Source organism: Littorina saxatilis, linkage group LG17 (genome assembly GCF_037325665.1).
Source record: "Littorina saxatilis isolate snail1 linkage group LG17, US_GU_Lsax_2.0, whole genome shotgun sequence".
Taxonomy (NCBI): domain Eukaryota; kingdom Metazoa; phylum Mollusca; class Gastropoda; order Littorinimorpha; family Littorinidae; genus Littorina; species Littorina saxatilis.
The window spans coordinates 34,118,835-34,137,003 of NC_090261.1; the positions used below are offsets into that span (position 1 = coordinate 34,118,835).

Sequence of the window (18,169 nt, forward strand, 5' to 3'; positions counted from 1 at the left end):
TTGGGGAAATATATTCTTTAGATGCAACTAGACAGAGTCCAATATCTGGTCTATTTCCATACGTTTGCACACAAAAAAACAAAAACAAAACAAAACACACACCAAAATCTGATATCTGACAAAACAAAAGAGCTTTTAAAAGACAAAACAATAAGACAATACAATGCAATAAAGAAAGCCATTTCTACATGGAGATTTTACTTATTTGTTACATTCTTGAATCAAAGACTATTTGCGGTTTTTGTTTAAAAAGAGAAGAAAAAAAACCTCACTGAAATGGTTCGAAAATTGACCTTGCTTTTCAGAGCCCTCGCCCCCCCCCCCCCCCCCCCCCTCCCTGGTAAGAAAACAACCTCAAAGCAATCAATTATCAAAAAACAAAACAACATCTTCAGAAGTTACATTGGAGATGCATGCTCTTTTAGCATTTTTCATGGCTGAATGTTAAGCCTAGTTGTAAGCTGGTACTAGAAGTATGCCGTCATCGGTATGGGATTAAAATAGATATCTTTATATTCGTAGACCATTTCCTTTGAGCTAGCGGCTTTATTGAGAAATACAGTCTCTAGTCTATACACAGACGTTTTGGGGAAATATAATCTCCAGCCAATTCTGGTAAAACAGCCCGTCAAACGTTTTTGGGAAATATAGTCTCCAGCCAATTCTGGTAAAACAGCCCGCCTAACGTTTTTGGGAAATATAGTCTCCAGCCAATTCTGGTAAAACAGCCCGCCAAACGTTTTTGGGAAATATAGTCTCCAGCTAATTCTGGTAAAACAGCCTGCCAAACGTTTTGGGGAAATATAGTCTACGGCCAATTGTGGTAAAACAGCCCGCCTAACGTTTTTGGGATATGATAGTTTTTAGATGCTACCAGACAGAGCCCAAAATCTGGACTGTTTCCATGCGTTTGCACATAAACAAACATCCCCCGCCCCCAAACAATTATATTTTTTTTAAATACGACAACACCTGACAAAACAGAATATCTGAAGAAAAAACAAGCCTGGACAGATTTGTCTGTTGCATTTTCAACAAAAAAAAGATTATTTTCAGTTTCTGCTCAAAACTTGGAAGAGGAAAAACACTCTTAATTAGTTCGGAAATACACTTCGCTTTTCAGGGTATTGCTTTGAATCTTAAGTTCGTCAAATTTAAAGATAATCGTAAAACATGTCTTTAGAGAGGATGATATCATATTTATAGAGAGTCAGGAGCGAAATGAACGATTTTTGTCCTTCGTCCCGCTGTGGCTTTTTCTCATTTTCTTGTCTTTTTATATTTAGTCAAGTTTTGACTAAATATTTTAACATCGAGGGGGAATCGAAACGAGGGTCGTGGTGTATGTGTGTCTGTCTGTGCGTGTGTGTGTGTGTGTGTGTGTGTGTGTGTGTGTGTAGAGCGATTCAGACTAAACTACTGGACCGATCTTTATGAAATTTGACATGAGAGTTCCTGGGTATGAAATCCCCGAACGTTTTTTTCATTTTTTTGATAAATGTCTTTGATGACGTCATATCCGGCTTTTCGTGAAAGTTGAGGCGGCACTGTCACGCCCTCATTTTTCAACCAAATTGGTTGAAATTTTGGTCAAGTACTCTTCGACGAAGCCCGGGATTCGGTATTGCATTTCAGCTTGGTGGCTTAAAAATTAATTAATGACTTTGGTCATTAAAAATCTGAAAATTGTAAAAAAAAATAAAAATTTATAAAACGATCCAAATTTACGTTTATCTTATTCTCCATCATTTGCTGATTCCAAAAACATATAAATATGTTATATTCGGATTAAAAACAAGCTCTGAAAATTAAATATATAAAAATTATTATCAAAATTTTTTTTTCGAAATCAATTTAAAAACACTTTCATCTTATTCCTTGTCGGTTCCTGATTCCAAAAATATATAGATATGATATGTTTGGATTAAAAACACGCTCAGAAAGTTAAAACGAAGAGAGGTACAGAAAAGCGTGCTATGCAGCATAGCGTAACCACTACCCCGCACTTCTTGTCAATTTCACTGCCAATGCTGTGAGCGGTGGACCACGAGTATACGGTCTTGCTGCGTTGCATTGCGTTCAGTTTCATTCTGTGAGTTCGACAGCTACTTGACTAAATATTGTATTTTCGCCTTACGCGACTTGTTTTTAGTTTTCTCGCTCTCTTTCCTTTTTACATTTAGTCAAGTTTTTGACTAAATGTTTTAAAATAGAGGGGGAATCGAGACGAGGGTCGTGGTGTATGTGTGTGTGTGCGTGTGTGTGTGTCTGTGTGTGTGTGTGTCTGTCTGTCTGTCTGTCTGTCTGTATGTATGTCTATCTGTGCGTGTGTGTGTGTGTAGAGCGATTCAGAGTAAACTACTGGACCGATCTTTATGAAATTTGACATGAGAGTTCCTGGGAATGATATCCCCGGCTGTTTTTTTCTTTTTTTCGATTAATGTCTTTGATGACGTCATATCCGGCTTTTTGTAAAAGTTGAGGCGGCACTGTCACACCCTCATTTTTCAATCAAATTGATTGAAATTTTGGCTAAGCAATCTTCAACGAAGGCCGGACTTTGGTATTGCTTTTCAGCTTGGTGGCTTAAAAAATAATGAATGAGTTTGGTCATTAAAAATTGGAAACTTGTAAATCATTTTTATTTTTTTTTAAACGATCCAAAAATAATTTCATCTTATTCTTTTTCATTTTCTGATTCCAAAAACATATACATATGATATATTTGGATTACAAACAAGCTCTGAAAATTAAAAATATAAAAATTATGATTAACATTAATTTTCCGAAATCGATTTAAAAACAATTTCATCTTATTCCTTGTCGGTCCCTGATTCCAAAAACATATAGATATGATATGTTTGGATTAAAAACAAACTCAGTAAGCTAAAAAGAATAGACATACAGAAAAGCGTGTTATCCTGCTCAGCGCGACCACTACCGCACTATTCTGCATGGCTTGTCGATTTCACTGCCTTTGCAACGAGCGGTGGACTGACGAAAAAAGCAGTGCGTTCAGTTTCATTCTGTGAGTTCGACAGCTTGACTAAATGTTGTTATTTCGCCTTACGCGACTTGTTTTAATTTTTTTATTGTGTTTTTATTTTGTGGGGGTGGGGGGGGGGGGTATTTATTTCTTGCGTGATGGGGTAGAGGGGGTCACTATCCCTTTCTCATCCAATGTTTGTTTGTTTTGTCAATTATCAACGCATGGAGTTCATCACCAGAAACTAGTTGCTTTTAGTTGTAGCTTTGTTTCTGGTGGCTAAAGAGAGGAGGGGTGTGCCTGTTTTTAAGCCGCCATTAGTATAATGGGGCTTACTGGATTTGCTCTGTCTGTTTGTTTGTTTGTTTGTTTGAGGCAGGCGGGCGGGCGGGCAGTCAGTCGGTCGGTGTTTGTCGGGTAAGATTTGTATCTCTGGGTCAATTAAGCTCAAATTTCGTGAAATTGTTAGGAATACGGTTAGACAGGGTGTATGCAAAAAATTACATTCCTAGCGGTAGTCAAACAAAAGATGTTGGCTTTTAACGCTTTTACAAATCGAGCCAGGGGACGAAACCCACTGACAAACCCATAGGTTTGCGGGAATTCCCGCACACAGAACTCCGAGTTACTTCCCTTCGAGTCTCGTTCTGTCACTGATAGCATGGTCGCGGATAAGAATAGGCCCCGGGGTCTCTCTCTCTCTCTCTCTCTCTCTCTCTCTCTCTCTCTCTCTCTCTCTCTCTCTCTCTCTCTCTCTCTCTCTCTTTTTGTGCGGGCTAATAAATTGTGTAATTCGAACGCGCGCAGCGCGTGTGAACACCCTCCCTCCGTCTGTCTGTCTGTCTGTCTCCGTGTAAAGAGCTCGGTGAATTTAAAAAAAAAATTATTTATTGATTTATTAATTTAATTTTTTTTATTTAATTCTTTCTAACATTTATTCATTTACTTCTTTTTTTATTTTTTATAATTTATTCATATTAATTTTTTTTCTCCCTCCATCTGTCTGTCTGTGTCTGTCTGTCTCTCTGTCTCTGTTTCTCTCTCTATTCAGTAAAACCTAGCATTTGGTCGCGGATTAGAATACGGCCTCTCCCTCTCTCTTTCTAATTGAATCACAGAGTTTCGTGCTTCGGTACGCAAAGGCATTAGTTACTATTATATCAGATTTTACAATATTTGATGCGACGCTTTGTTTTGAACCATTTTAAAAATAGTATCTTGTAAGGTCCTTGCATAATAACGTATGAAATTGTTTTGACAGTCATGCCTTTTGGAGATTGCTTCAAGCAGGTTACATGCGTAATTTGTGTAAAGCGGTGTTCCGCCAGCTCTGTCTGTCTGTCTGTCTGTCTGTCTCTGTCTGTCTGTCTCTGTTGCTCTCTCTCTTCAGTTAAACCTAGCATTTGGTCGCGGATTGATAGTGCTCGTCACATGATTGTTTGGGTTCTCCGGTAAATCTTAAAAGAATTGTGCTTAACATTCGGGCCCTTCTTTGTAGTTGTTTCCAAACTCCTGTATCAGTTTAACCAGGCTTAAAGCTGTTGACAGATGTCTTACAGTCAGAGTTGATAGTTTAACCAGGCTTAAAGCTGTTGACAGATGTCTTACCGTGAGAGTTGATAGTTCGGCATCATAATTGTTTTTGCTTACAGTCTAACTTCAGTTTAGCCACATTATTGTTTTAATTCTACTCTATATACAATGACTTGTGCTTTATCATTCCTTTCTTTGACTTTGTTTGCATACTTAGGTAAGATATAGTCTTACAGTTAGTGTTAACACTTTAGCCCCATGATTTGTTTTGAGCTGCTAGGCCAGTTTTGTTTTTCGGACGTGACTGCCGCCAAACTTAAACTGGCAACCAACAGCATTTCACTTCAGTATTTCTGAAAACTGAACATCTAACGTAAATGACAGCGGCTGACATCATCGAATCACTCGCTTTATATCTAAAAATGCCAGTCATACAAAAGCATTCACGGTGCCGTTCCTTTATAATAGTAAAACGATATCGATAAGTAGATCGACCAAAACCGCGCGCGCAGGTATTGTGGCCTGCATAGTGCACGCGCGCCCGCAGGGTCTCCGCCACATCGACCAATCACAGCTCGGGCCAAGCGCAGGACATTGTCGTCTGCTCTCGTGTGTGACGTAGAGACAAGCGCTTGCTATAAATAAGCGAAAGTCGCACGAGGCAGACCATGCTGCTACTGGATTGCACAGCTGACGCCGCAAAAACGAAGAAAATCTCCAGCTGAAGATAAACCTTCTACTTCTCTGCTAAACCTCGACACATTTTAGTCACAACTACTGACTTCAACGGTGAAATACTCCTCAGTCGATCTACCTGCATCCAAGCTTCTCGATCTCCAACTCACGCTTTGCTCTACTGCTACGACAGGACAACATCAAAGCTATACCACTCAACGCAATGTCTCAGCAACAGAGAGCGGCCGCCTCAGCAACTTCCACCGCTGAAAGCGCCCCAGTTGTGGCCATGTCCCCGCGAAATCCCGACCCTGATGTGGAGTTGAACGAGAAAATCCAACGTATCACCATGGTGAGGCAGACCAGCCAAGATCCTGCTTCTTCTTCTTCTTCTCCTTCTGCGTCTGCCGCAGGCGCAGGCGCTGGCGCTACTGCGGGAAACTCCGAAGATCAGAATGAGCAGCAGAAGAAATTTGTGCTGGAGAACGGTATCGTAAAAAAAGTGAACGCCGCCAAAAGGGACCCGGCTACGGAGACAATTCTGGTGGCGGACATGGCGAAGCACTACAGAGCGATCCTACAGGACCTCGGGGAGAACACCCAACGCCAGGGGCTGCTCAAGACGCCCGAGAGAGCCGCCAAGGCGCTCATGTTCTTCACCAAGGGCTACCAGGAGAACATTCAAGGTAGAAATCTGAGATTTTCTTTGTTTCTTTTTTAAAATGTACTTCCTTTTCCATGTGAACTGGGGTAGTTGAAAGAGATGTTTTTAGTACCTGAAATAAGACCCGCAACAAGAAGAAAAAAAGAGAGCGAGAAAAAGGAAAGAGAGCGAGAAAATTAAAAAAAACAAGAAATTCCTCTGAGGTAGGAAAAACACCCCCGTTGGTCAAAGGGAAATAACCATTCTCACTGCCACCAACTGAGAAGGTTATTTCCCTTTGACCATTAATATCTGCCTCTATAAGTCCTTGTAGAATCTTAATCCACCAATAACTCCCTAACCGTGTGTTTGACTGGTCCCAATTTTTGTAAGGACCGTCTCAGGAATGTATAGAACCTGTTCACCAAGTTTGGTGACGATCGGTCCGTTCATTCTTGAGATCTATATGCGAACACAAACAAATAAACAAACACATGGAGCGAATCCTAATCTTAATCTTAATCCACCAATAACTCCCTAACCGTGTGTTTGACTGGTCCCAATTTTTGTAAGGACCGTCTCAGGAATGTATAGAACCTGTTCACCAAGTTTGGTGACGATCGGTCCGTTCATTCTTGAGATCTATATGCGAACACAAACAAACAAACACATGGAGCGAATCCTATACACACCCCTATATCGGGGGTGTAAAAAGACAAGAAAATGAGAAAAAGCCACAGCGGGACGAAGGACAAAAATCGTTCATTTCGCTCCTGACTCTCTAGATATAATATCATCCTCTCTAAAGACATGTTTAACGATTATCTTTTAATATGACGAACGAGAGATTCAAAACAATACCCTGAAAAGCGAAGTGTATAAATTTCCGAACTAGTTAAGAGTGTTTTTTCTCTTCCAAGTTTTGAGCAGAAACTGAAAATAATCTTTTTTGGCAAAATGCAACAGACAAATCTGTTTTGTCCAGGCTTGTTTTTTCTTTAGATATTCTGTTTTGTCAGGTATTGTCGTATTTACAAATAAAAAAAATTGTTTGGGGGCGGGGGATGTTTGTTTATGTGCAAACGCATTGAAAAAGTCCAGATTTTGGGCTCTGTCTAGTAGCATCTAAAAACTATTATTTCCCAAAAACGTTTGGCGAGCTGTTTTACCAGAATTGGCCGGAGACTATATTTCCCAAAAACGTTTGGCGGGCTGTTTTACCAGAAATGGCTGGAGACTATATTTCCCAAAAACGTTTGGCGGGCTGTTTTACCAGAATTGGCTGGAGGGCTGTTTTACCAGAATTGGTTGGAGACTATATTTCCCAAAAACGTTAGGCGGGCTGTTTTACCAGAATTGGTTAGAGACTATATTTCCCAAAAACGTTTGACGGGCTGTTTTACCAGAATTGGCTGGAGACTATATTTCCCAAAAACGTTTGTGTATTGACCAGAGACAGTATTTCTCAATAAAGCCGCTAGTTCGACGGAAATGGTCTACGAATATAAAGATATCTGTTTTAATCCCATACCGATGACGGCATACTTCTAGTACCAGCATGCAACTAGCTTAACATTGAGCCATCAAAAATGCTAAAAGAGCATGCATCTCCAGTGTCATTTCTGAAGATGTTGTTTTGTTTTTTGATAATTGACTGCTTTGAGGTTGTTTTCTTATGGGGGGGGGGGGGGGGGTTAGGGGTGAGGGCTCTGAAAAGCAAAATCAAATTTTGAACCATTTCAGAGAGAGTTTTTTTTTCTCTTTTCAGGTTTGAACAAAAACCGCAAATAATTTTTGATTCAAGAATGTAACAAATAAGTAAAATCTCCATGTAGAAATGGCTTTCTTTATTATATTGTATTGTATTGTTTTATTGTTTTGTCTTTTAAAAGATGTTTTGTTTTGTCAGATATCAGATTTTGGTGTGTGTTTTTTGTTTTTTGTTGTGCAAACGCATTGAAATAGACCAGACCTTGGACTCTGTCTAGTTGCATCTAAAGATTATATTTCCCAAAAACGTTGGCTAGAGACTATATTTTTTTCAAAAACGTTAGGCGGGCTGTTTTACCAGAATTGGCTAGAGACTATATCCCACAAACGTCTGGCAAATGTCTTTTCTTCGATCTTTTGTTTTTTCAGGAATTGTCGTGATTTTTTTTAATTATAATTATTTGGGGGCGGGGATGTTTGTGTTTGTGCATACACTGGGAAATAGTCCAGATGTTGGTCCCTGTGTAGTAGCATCTAAAGACTATATTTCCCATAAACGTCTGGCGGGCGTTTACCAGAATTGTTTCTGAAGACTATATTTCTCAATAAAGCCGCACGGATATGGTCTACTAATAAAGATCTATTTATCTATGATAGTGCCATACCGATGACGAAGTTCTAAATTCAGCATGAAAACTATTAACATAAAATATGCTGACAGAGCATTATAATCTCTTTGTTAGCTCTTAAACATGTTATTTTGTTTTTTGCCAATATTTGTTGTTTTTGTTTGTTTGTGTTTCAAACGCATGATAGTCAAGATTTTGGCTCTGTGTAGTAGTTTCTAAGGTAGTTATGTTTTATCCAGAGCATGCATCTCTCTTGAAACTTATGAAGATATTGTTGTATTTTGGTAATTGGTTGTTTGGGGTTTTTCCCGGGGGGAGGGGGTCGTTAGAGGGCAGGGGACAGGAGGGAGGGGAGCAATGACAACTTGTGTGCGTGCCGGCGAGTGAGATCGGGTGGGCAGGGGAGTGGGGGAGGGGAGGGGTAGGCGGGGGCGAAGGAGACAAATATGATCAGTTCAATTACATTTCGAACTGTTAGCCGTTGTGACCTGTAACATGTCTTCTTTGTTAATACCTTTGTTACTTTACGCGTAATGGCTATTGATACACTCGCAAACCTAGTCGATGTATTTGGTTCCTCATAACTCCAGACTGTGAATGGGGTGTTGTTGTGCCATTGAGCCCGAACCGAATGCAAACTTTTCACCACCGCAAGAGCCGTTGCGTTTGCCTAAGCGGATTAATTACTCGCACGGGTGTAAATGACCGGGACACGCGTTCACTACACAGTTATTGACTGAATCATAGTCTGTATGTCACATACGTTGTAGGACAGGCCAAGAGTAAATTTAATGTAACTTTGTTTTGTGAGCGGAAAAAAGGTGAACTCGGAAGCACTGAGAATCTTTGAAGCTTGGGTTGTATGCCGATGTATTTGTGTCAGTGCAGGGTCTGGGGTGGGGTGGGGGGGGGGGGGGGGGGTGATCTATGTGTGTGCATGAGAAAGGGAGACTCCGAGAGAGTGAGAGACAGAATTTGTCTGTGTATGTCTATGTGTGTGTGTCAATGTGTGTGTGTGTGTGTGTGTGTGTGTGTGTGTGTGTGTGTGTGTGTGTGTGTGTGTGTCTGTGTGTTCAGATATCATAACAATGATAGATACTTTGTCACACATTTGCTCGCATAAAAATGAACATTAAAGAGTTCTTATCATATCTTACATCATGCCATAATGGCTATTGCACTGCATGGTTTTGCACTTACCTGTCCAAAATTGAACAGATGGTCAAACCTGTCAGAGTTTGACGTAACCTGACCCACTAAGCGATATGATGATGTATCTATGTAACCACGTGACTTAACTTGTTGTATAAACACATTAGAAAATAATAATGAAAAACGTATCATTGTGCAGTGATTTTGTTTTTTAAATGACTTGAATTTTTATTCAGTAACTTGAAATTGAAATTTTTGTTGAGAGAAACCTTTGACAACTATGAAGTAGTAAAGTCGCCTTCAAATAGCAGTCACAGTGTCGACAGAAAAACAAATCTGCTTTCACAGTCTCTGGAGAGAGAGAGAGAGAGAGAGAGAGAGAGAGAGAGAGAGAGACAGAGACAGAGACAGAGACAGAGAGAACGGGAGAGAGACTGAGAGATAGAGAAAGATAAAAAGAGAGAGAGAGAGAGAGAGAGAGAGAGAGAGAGAGAGAGACCCGTCGATTACAATACAAATATAACAAAAGTTTAAACAGCCAAACGCAGTTATTCAAATATTGAAATATCAGAGAGTGTGAGAGAGAGAAAGGGCGGGGGTGTGAGCTGTCTCGTGATTGTGTAGTGTTCAAAATACTGTACGTCTGTCCGTTCTGGTTGACGCAAGAGAGGCAAAAATCAGTGCCCGAGAAAGCATTTGAACTCTTATCGCATTGTTGTTAGGCCAACAACAACAAAATAGTCTGTTTACGGTAACATAGGCCAAACAAATAGGGTCGGTAGGTCGGGATTTTTTATATTTTTTCCTCCCAAAAACCATATTTTTAAGTTATTTTGCCAAAAAACAAAGACTTTTTTTTTATTTTTTTTTACCCCAAATGCCAAAAAAAAGTCTAGGGTCGCGCGAAAAAATAGGGTCGGTCGGGATACCGTAAACAGACTACTTTTTGTGTGCCTTAGACGTCATTTACCACCCCACCCCTACCCCCATTTCCTCCTCCTCCATTCCTCCCTCGATTACCTGCTGCTCCAACGCTCACCCTGACAACGCAACGACTGACTCTAACCCTTATCTGTTGGATTTTGGTATCCAATTAAATTTTAGTACAGAGATTTGTTGCGCATTCTGCACTTTGCGCATTATTTTGTGGACCACATTCCTGGGTCATAGCGCGTCCCCTTCCTTTGACTATAGAATTAGTCGTTCAATTCTGGTGACATCTTTTTCAGCCTTCCGCTTCCTTTTTACATTTAGTCAAGTTTTGACTAAATGTTTTAACATAGAGGGGGAATCGAGACGAGGGTCGTGGTGTATGTGTGTGTGTCTGTCTGTGCGTGTGTGTGTGTAGAGCGATTCAGACCAAACTACTGGACCGATATTGTTGAAATTTGACATGAGAGTCCCTGGGAATGATATCCCCGGCTGTTTTTTTCATTTTTTCGATAAATGTCTTTGATGACGTCATATCTGGCTTTTTGTAAAAGTTGATGCAGCACTGTCACACCCTCATTTTTCAATCAAATTGATTGAAATTTTTGTAAAGCAATCTTCGACGAAGGCCGGAGTTTGGTATTGCATTTCAGCTTGGTGGCTTAAAAATTAATTTTTGACTTTGGTCATTAAAAATCTGAAAATTGTAATGATTTTGGTTTTATATAAAACGATCCAAATTTACGTTCATCTTATTCTACATCATTTCCTGATTCCAAAAACATATAAATATGTTATATTTAGATTAAAAACAAGCTCTGAAAATTAAAAATATAAAAATTATGATCAAAACTAAATTTCCGAAGTCGATTTAAAAACAATTTCATCTTATTCCTTGTCGGTTCCTGATTCCAAAAACATATAGATATGATATGTTTGGATTAAAAACACGCTCAGAAAGGTAAAACGAAGAGAGGTACAGAAAAGCGTGCTATGCAGCACAGCAAAACCACTACCGCGCTGAACAGGCTCGTCAGTTTCACTCCGTTTTGCACAAGCGGCAGACTACGGTCATTGTGAAAAATGCAGTGCGTTCAGTTTCATTCTGTGAGTTCCACAGCTTGACTAAATGTAGTAATTTCGCCTTACGCGACTTGTCTTCTTCTCCTTCTGTATTTTGTTTAGTTTTTCATCTTTTCCTTCTCATTCTTTGTTTTGATTTTGTTTTTCTTCTCCTTCTCCATCTGCACAAGAAACATTCATAACGCGTTATGCATCTAATAGCAGTAGTCGTGGAAGTAGCGGCGGCAGCAGCAGTAGTGGTAGTTGTAGCAGCAGTAGCAGCAGCAGCAGCGTTAAAGGGCTGCTCACATGGCAGACTTACAACCAACTTTCTACCAAATCAGACAGAACCAGATCGCTGCCCCTAGTATTAACAACGCTAACGCCAGACTAGTTTTTAAGCAACGATTCTTATCTGACTTGCACATTCGGGCATGCCCGCTCGCATTTGATGGGGTTTTCAGGATAGAGCTAAACCAATCCAGAAGCGCGATAAGTAAACGTCTTCCCCAAATCGCTTGTAGATCGCTGCGAAGTCGAGCAGCGCTCAACTGAGTTTTCAAGTCGCTGCTAAATCGGAACTAAATGGGGACTGAATCCGGTGTCGGTACAGTTCATATGGCAGTCTTTCCACCGACTTGGTCTGAGCGACTCCTGAGCGACTCCAAACAAACTAAAGTTGGTTCAAAGTTGGTTCAAAGTCTGCCACGTGAGGAGCATTTTAGGGACGGGCACATAACCAAGAAAGCGCCCTCAAACAGTTGGCAGTTTCAAAACGCGACAGGATTTGACAGGAAAAAAAACAGAACTTCTATTTCGGGCTTCTTCTTCTTCTTCGTCGTTCGCTCAGACAGCAACTCCGGAGGCCCTGATCATTGAAGGCAACTCCATGGGTCCATAGAGTTTGTCCCTCATCGGTGTGTCAGCAGGCCAGGTCATGGCTAATAAGAACAAGTCGCGTAAGGCGAAAATACAACATTTAGTCAAGTAGCTGTCGAACTCACAGAATGAAACTAAACGCAATGCAACGCAGCAAGACCGTATACTCGTAACATCGTCAGTCCACCGCTCACGGCAAAGGCAGTGAAATTGACAAGAAGAGTTGCGCTGAGAACGATTAAGATGAATTTAATTTTGATAATAATTTTTATATATTTAATTTTCAGAGCTTGTTTTTAATCCAAATATAACATATTTATATGTTTTTGGAATCAGCAAATGATGGAGAATAAGATGAACGTAAATTTGGATCGTTTTATAAAAGAAATTTTTTTTTTTACAATTTTCAGATTTTTAATGACCAAAGTCATTAATTAATTTTTAAGCCACCACGCTGAAATGCAATACCGAAGTCCGGGCTTCGTCGAACAATACTTGACCAAAATTTCAACCAATTTGGTTGAAAAATGAGGGCGTGACAGTGCCGCCTCAACTTTCACGAAAAGCCGGATATGACGTCATCAAAGACATTTATCAAAAAAATGAAAAAAAACGTATGGGGATATCATACCCAGGAACTTTCATGTCAAATTTCATAAAGATCGGTCCAGTAGTTTGGTCTGAATCGCTCTACACGCACGCACACACACACACACACACACATACACACACACATACACCACGACCCTCGTCTCGATTCCCCCCTCGATGTTAAAACATTTAGTCATAACTTGACTAAATGTAAAAACAGCAACTTATCGTCTTTGAAAGTACAGCGACCACTCAGCTGAGTATTATTGTGTGATGTACTTCTATACTTCCTGTTATGCATGGAGAGAAAAAGAGAGGATGTACTAGGAGGCGGTAAAGAGGAAGTAACGGAGACAGGTAGGGGAGGGGGAGTAGGCAGTGGGAGGGAACGAGAAAGGGAGCGGGGAGAGTCAGTGTGTGTGTGTGTGTGTGTGTGTGTGTGCAGAGACTGTTGATCCGAGCGCGTATGTCAGTCTGTCAGTGTGTATCTGCATGACTCCTCTCTCTCTCTCTCTCTCTCTCTCTCTCTCTCTCTCTCTCTCTCTCTCTCTCTCTCTCTCTCTCTCTCTCTAAAGCGTAAAACAGTAGCATATGACAGATGGGGGTCACGCTCTTAATTTGCCAGTCATGAAATCAGCGAAGCGCAAAGAATGGGATTTTGAGTTAGCTCGCAGCATTGCGTGTTACTGTGAGACAATGCTGCATACAAATAATTCGTGCTGTATCGGCGTTAACGCTTTTGTAGTGTGTGCATGCGTCTATGTGCGAGAGTGTGTGTGTGTGTGTGTGTGTGTGTCTGTGTGTGTGTCTGTGTGTGTGTCTGTCTGTCTGTCTGTGTGTCTGTCTGTCTGTCTTTGTCTGCTTGCGTGCGTGTGTGTGTGTCTCTGTGTGTGTGTGTCTGTCTTTGTCTGTCTCTGTGTGCCGTGTGTGTATATATGTGTGTATGTGTGTGTGTCTGTCTGTGTGTCTGTCTGTCTGTCTGTCTTTCCGATGGGTCCCGTCCATACCCCTTCCAATACCCTCAAACCCCCTCTCCCTTGCCACTTTTTTTTCTATCAGAGACTTTCATCATCAAAATAAATGATGTCACAACAAAGACATAATTATTGCCGCCGATTACATGTTGAGACACAGGTCATCGCATCTAATAAGCCTAGCTTCTTTACATCTTTGGCAGAAGAAGAAAAGTTGACACCCTTATCTTCATAGGAATGAACATGATATATATATTCCTCTTAATCCCTTATTTAGACCAGATAGATAAATAGCTATGATTAGTTTCTTTCCTATCCAACCCAGCTTCTGGTGGTTTTCAGCCTTTTGCTTTTCTACTCTACATCCACGCCTCCCCCCCCTTATGTACACCTACCATAAATCTCATACACCCTCCGGCTCCCACAACCACATATATCTCCTGCGCCTACTCTCACATATCTTCAACACCCGATCCCACTCTCACATATTTCTCCAACACCCACTCCCACGCTCACATGTAACTTCAACGCACACTCCCACGCTCACAATATTTCCAACACCCACTCCCATGCTCACAATACCTCCAACACCCATTCCAAAAGCCATCTCCACCTCCCTTATCCACACCCACTCCGCCCCCATCTACCCCACTCTCCCGAAGTTCCCCTCTTGCTGTCCCTCTCCCAACTGCACCCACGACCACCGTTTCTCCTTCGCCCACTCCAAAACCCATCTCCACCTCCCATACCCAACCCAGCCCAAATTCAGCGCTTCGCTTCTTCCCAAATCCACCCCCACTCGTAAAATTTCCCACTTGTCGTCGAGTCTTTGCTGATCAATTTTGAGTGCCAAAGAACACGGGGCTTGGACATGACACTGGGATCGATGACGAGTGTGCTTAGGGGCAGATTATACCTGCGCAGAGTCAGCGACACAGACGACGCACTGCAGATTATCCCAGCCCGCTACACGTTGCGTGAAAGGAAAACAGGCCAAGTACTCGTCACAATCCCAATCGCAGCATCAACAGAGACAAAGAAGGGAGGTCATGGGATATATATATATATATATAGCGCCCTAGAATAATATGCAGTGCGTCGTCTGTGCCGCTTCTGCGCAGGTATATTCTGCCCATTAACAGAATCAGCAAGTCGGTAGCCCGTTGCATTCTGTTGCTGATTGAGGGATGAAAACCCATGTCCATAGAGAGAGAGGGAGAAAGGGGATGTTGAGAGAGTAAGAGGGGTGGGGGAAGAGAGAAGGGGGTGAGACTGAGACATATACAGAGAGAATTAAAGAGATATAGAAAGAGAGAGAGAGAGAGAGACGGAGAGAGAGAGAGAGAGAGAGAGACGGGGAGAATGAGAGAGAGACGTAGAGAGAGACAGAAAAAGAGAGAGAGAGACTGTCTGTCTGTCTGTCCGTCCGTCCGTCCGTCTATCTGTCTGCCTGCGCTCGCGTAAGAAGAAGGGAAAGAGGGGCAAAGATGTAAGGTTGAAAGACAAAGGGAGGGGAGGGCAAGGGAAACAGACTGAAAGCATATTACCATCATGATGGCCTATTGATCCCAGGCGGTGATTGTGAGCAGAAGATGTCACAGAGGTCCCGCTGGCCCATGAATAGAAAGAAGGCACGTGCGTCCGTTCATGCACGGTCTTCTCTGACAACAAAATCCATCTTGGAATGGAATGCAAATGGACGGCTAATGCCGCCCTGAATCAGACCACCGGGCTGGTGTCAGAATCATCCCACAATTACAGAGAGAAAAAAAGGGTTCAAAGAACGAGGAAGATGGGAAGAGAAAAAGGGCTCGTCGTTTTATCATCGTTCTTCATTTTTTGGTCTGACACTAAAAACAAAATGAAAAAAAATGAACGTCGTCTTTTCATAGTGCAGGCGGTTCGCGAGTAGATTTTTTTATTCGTCTGAAGACCGGAAACAGCTACAAGAGTTTCGCTTTAGCGTGTGCCGTCATGTCCCGTGCATGGTTCTCCAATAACGCTCACGCCTTGAATCGAAGAGTTTGATTCTTTTTTCATCTCCTCAATGAACGATCTTTCTGTAGGCCTAGAAAACCTGTTTCTGTCAGAGGAGAGGCAGGAGAGAAGTAAAACAAAGAAGGAGAAAAAAGCCTGCAGTCAATAGCAGTTTGATATGTCAACGACCACGCACTTCTTTGCTTCTGTCGTTTGACGTTTTGAAAGTTCGATCTTCAGTGCAGACTGTGTTTTATCTCTGACCAGAAATGAACCAAGCGCTTAAGGGGCCTCAGGAAGACGTTTTCCGATTCGAAAGCGAGGAAGGTTAGTACATGTATAAGCTTCACCGGAGCTCTGTAACGGCCCTTGCACACTATATAGCGGACTAACATCGTAGAGGTCAGTGAAGTCTTAGCATGTACAACATCTGGAGTGGATTTTTTGGAAGTGAAGTCTTTTTTCGCTTGCCTGATATAATACTTGTTTGTATTCTTGCTTGTGCCAGGCGAGTGTCTTTTAATATGTATTACTCGCTCACGTTTTCGGTTTACTGCAGTTTCTGCAGACCTCTCGCTCTCTCTTCAGTTCAGTTTCACATTTACTGCACTTCTATCGCTCTACAGTTTTTTCAGAGTGCTTTTTTCTTCTGGTGTACGTTTTCTTTTAGTTTTTTTAGTTTTTTAGATGTGACCTATTGATTACTACTTATTGTTTGTGCAAATCCCTTGTTGTCCGAAATGAAAAACAACATATGGAAATGCACGTATTCAAGGGAGGCAACAGTTGGGAGTGACAGTCGACGGCTTTTTGTTTCTGAGGGAGAATGTCGTCGTCTTCGTTGTTGTTGTTGTTGTTGTTGTTGTTGTTGTTGTTCTTGTTCTTGTTCTTGTTCTTGTTGTTCTTGTTGTTCTTGTTGTTCTTGTGTTATTTCTCGCTTATTGGCACAGTCGGATCCTTGTTCTTTAGCTTGTTTTTGTTTGTTTGTGAGTTTGATCCTTTGATTTTGCTGAGTTCAGCCCTTAAAGCTGCTGAAACTATAGACAAACAACGCAATATATCCTTACAGTAAACAACTACCGGAGATCACGAAGAACTCCCACACAGACGAACGTCCCTATTAATCTTCCCAACAAAAAGAAGGAAATTTAAACGTTATTGATGAGATGTATTACAATTAAGAAACAGCTCCCGGATATCCCCGAAGTATTACAGAACACCCCCAACCCTAACTCGTAGCTTCATACTTGCGTCATTAGTTGCACTAGAGATAAATTAGGTCTTGCAATTCTAAGGTGCGTGTGTGTATATTTGCGGGCGCGCGCGGTTTTGTGTGTACGCCTGTGTCTGTCTGTCTGTCTGTGTGCAATGTTACACCTGTTGTTGGGCGTTTACCCCAACATTAATTCTTACCAAAGCCACCCCTTCAATAAGCCCCAACGCACAGGTCACAGTTTAGAATTGTTTTGACACAAGGACGCAGATTAGGCATACTTAGAAACATCGGGGATGACAAAATATGTGACACAACTGACAAATTATGCTTTTTGCTTAAAAATAGTTTGGTTACTTGGTTAGTTGGTTCAGTTATACTTTGTTTTATTTTTTGTATTGTTATTTGTTTTCTACCATATTTGTTTTGTGTGTGAGGTTTATGTTTCTTACATTTTTTTCTTGGCTGAACTGTAAAGCTGTAGTGTGTGTGTGTGTGTGTGTGTGTGTGTGTGTTGTGTGTGTGTGTGTGCGTGTGTGTGTATGTGTGTGTGTGTGTGTGCGTGTATGTGTGTGTGTGCGTGCGTGCATGCGTGCGTACGTGTGTGTGTCATGTCTTATTTGACACTGCGCAATACGAGATGTAAGAACAGAAGCAATTCCATCAAGAGAAACTAAATGTTGAATAGCGTTTCCATACCCTATGTATACAAAAGCAAATGTCAATAAATAAGTAAGCTTTTTTTTTATAGAAACGTTTCATTGTTTGACGACATGTCAACTGCTGTCAAAAAATGTGAACAAAGATAAATGTTGACAATGCACAATACGAGTGGTAAGAACAGAAAAAATTCATCAATAGAAACTAAATGTTGAATAGCGTTTCCATACCCTATGTATGCTTAACGAATACAAAAGCAAATGTCAATAAATAAGTAAACTGCTGTCAAAATAATTTGAAAAAAGATAAATGTTATTTAAATGTGTACACACAAAACAGGTTTGTTCGTTTTCCATCATGGGTTTGTGACAAAGAGGGATTTTTCTGCGAATGTTCGGATGGACATTAAAGTTAAAAGTGAAGACTTTTTCTTAAATAATAGCTTTTAAACATAGAGAAAAACTGACTTGCTGATCTTTTTTATTTTATTTCTTTGTTCTCTTTCAGAACTTTCTGATTATATAATTATTGTATTCTGTGTATCCATCTGTATTT

At 41.0% G+C, this 18,169-nt stretch overlaps 1 protein-coding gene across 1 annotated transcript in view; it reads left to right on the forward strand.

Annotated features, from left to right (window-relative positions):
* Positions 1 to 5,210: 5,210 nt before the first annotated feature.
* Positions 5,211 to 18,169, forward strand: part of LOC138953740 (GTP cyclohydrolase 1-like) — a gene marked incomplete at its 3' end in the record, with an annotated part of 15,780 nt that continues 2,821 nt past the window's right edge. Inside the window, 1 exon segment of the mRNA XM_070325628.1 lies at positions 5,211 to 5,880. Within this exon segment, the coding sequence (XP_070181729.1) occupies positions 5,418 to 5,880 (463 nt within the window).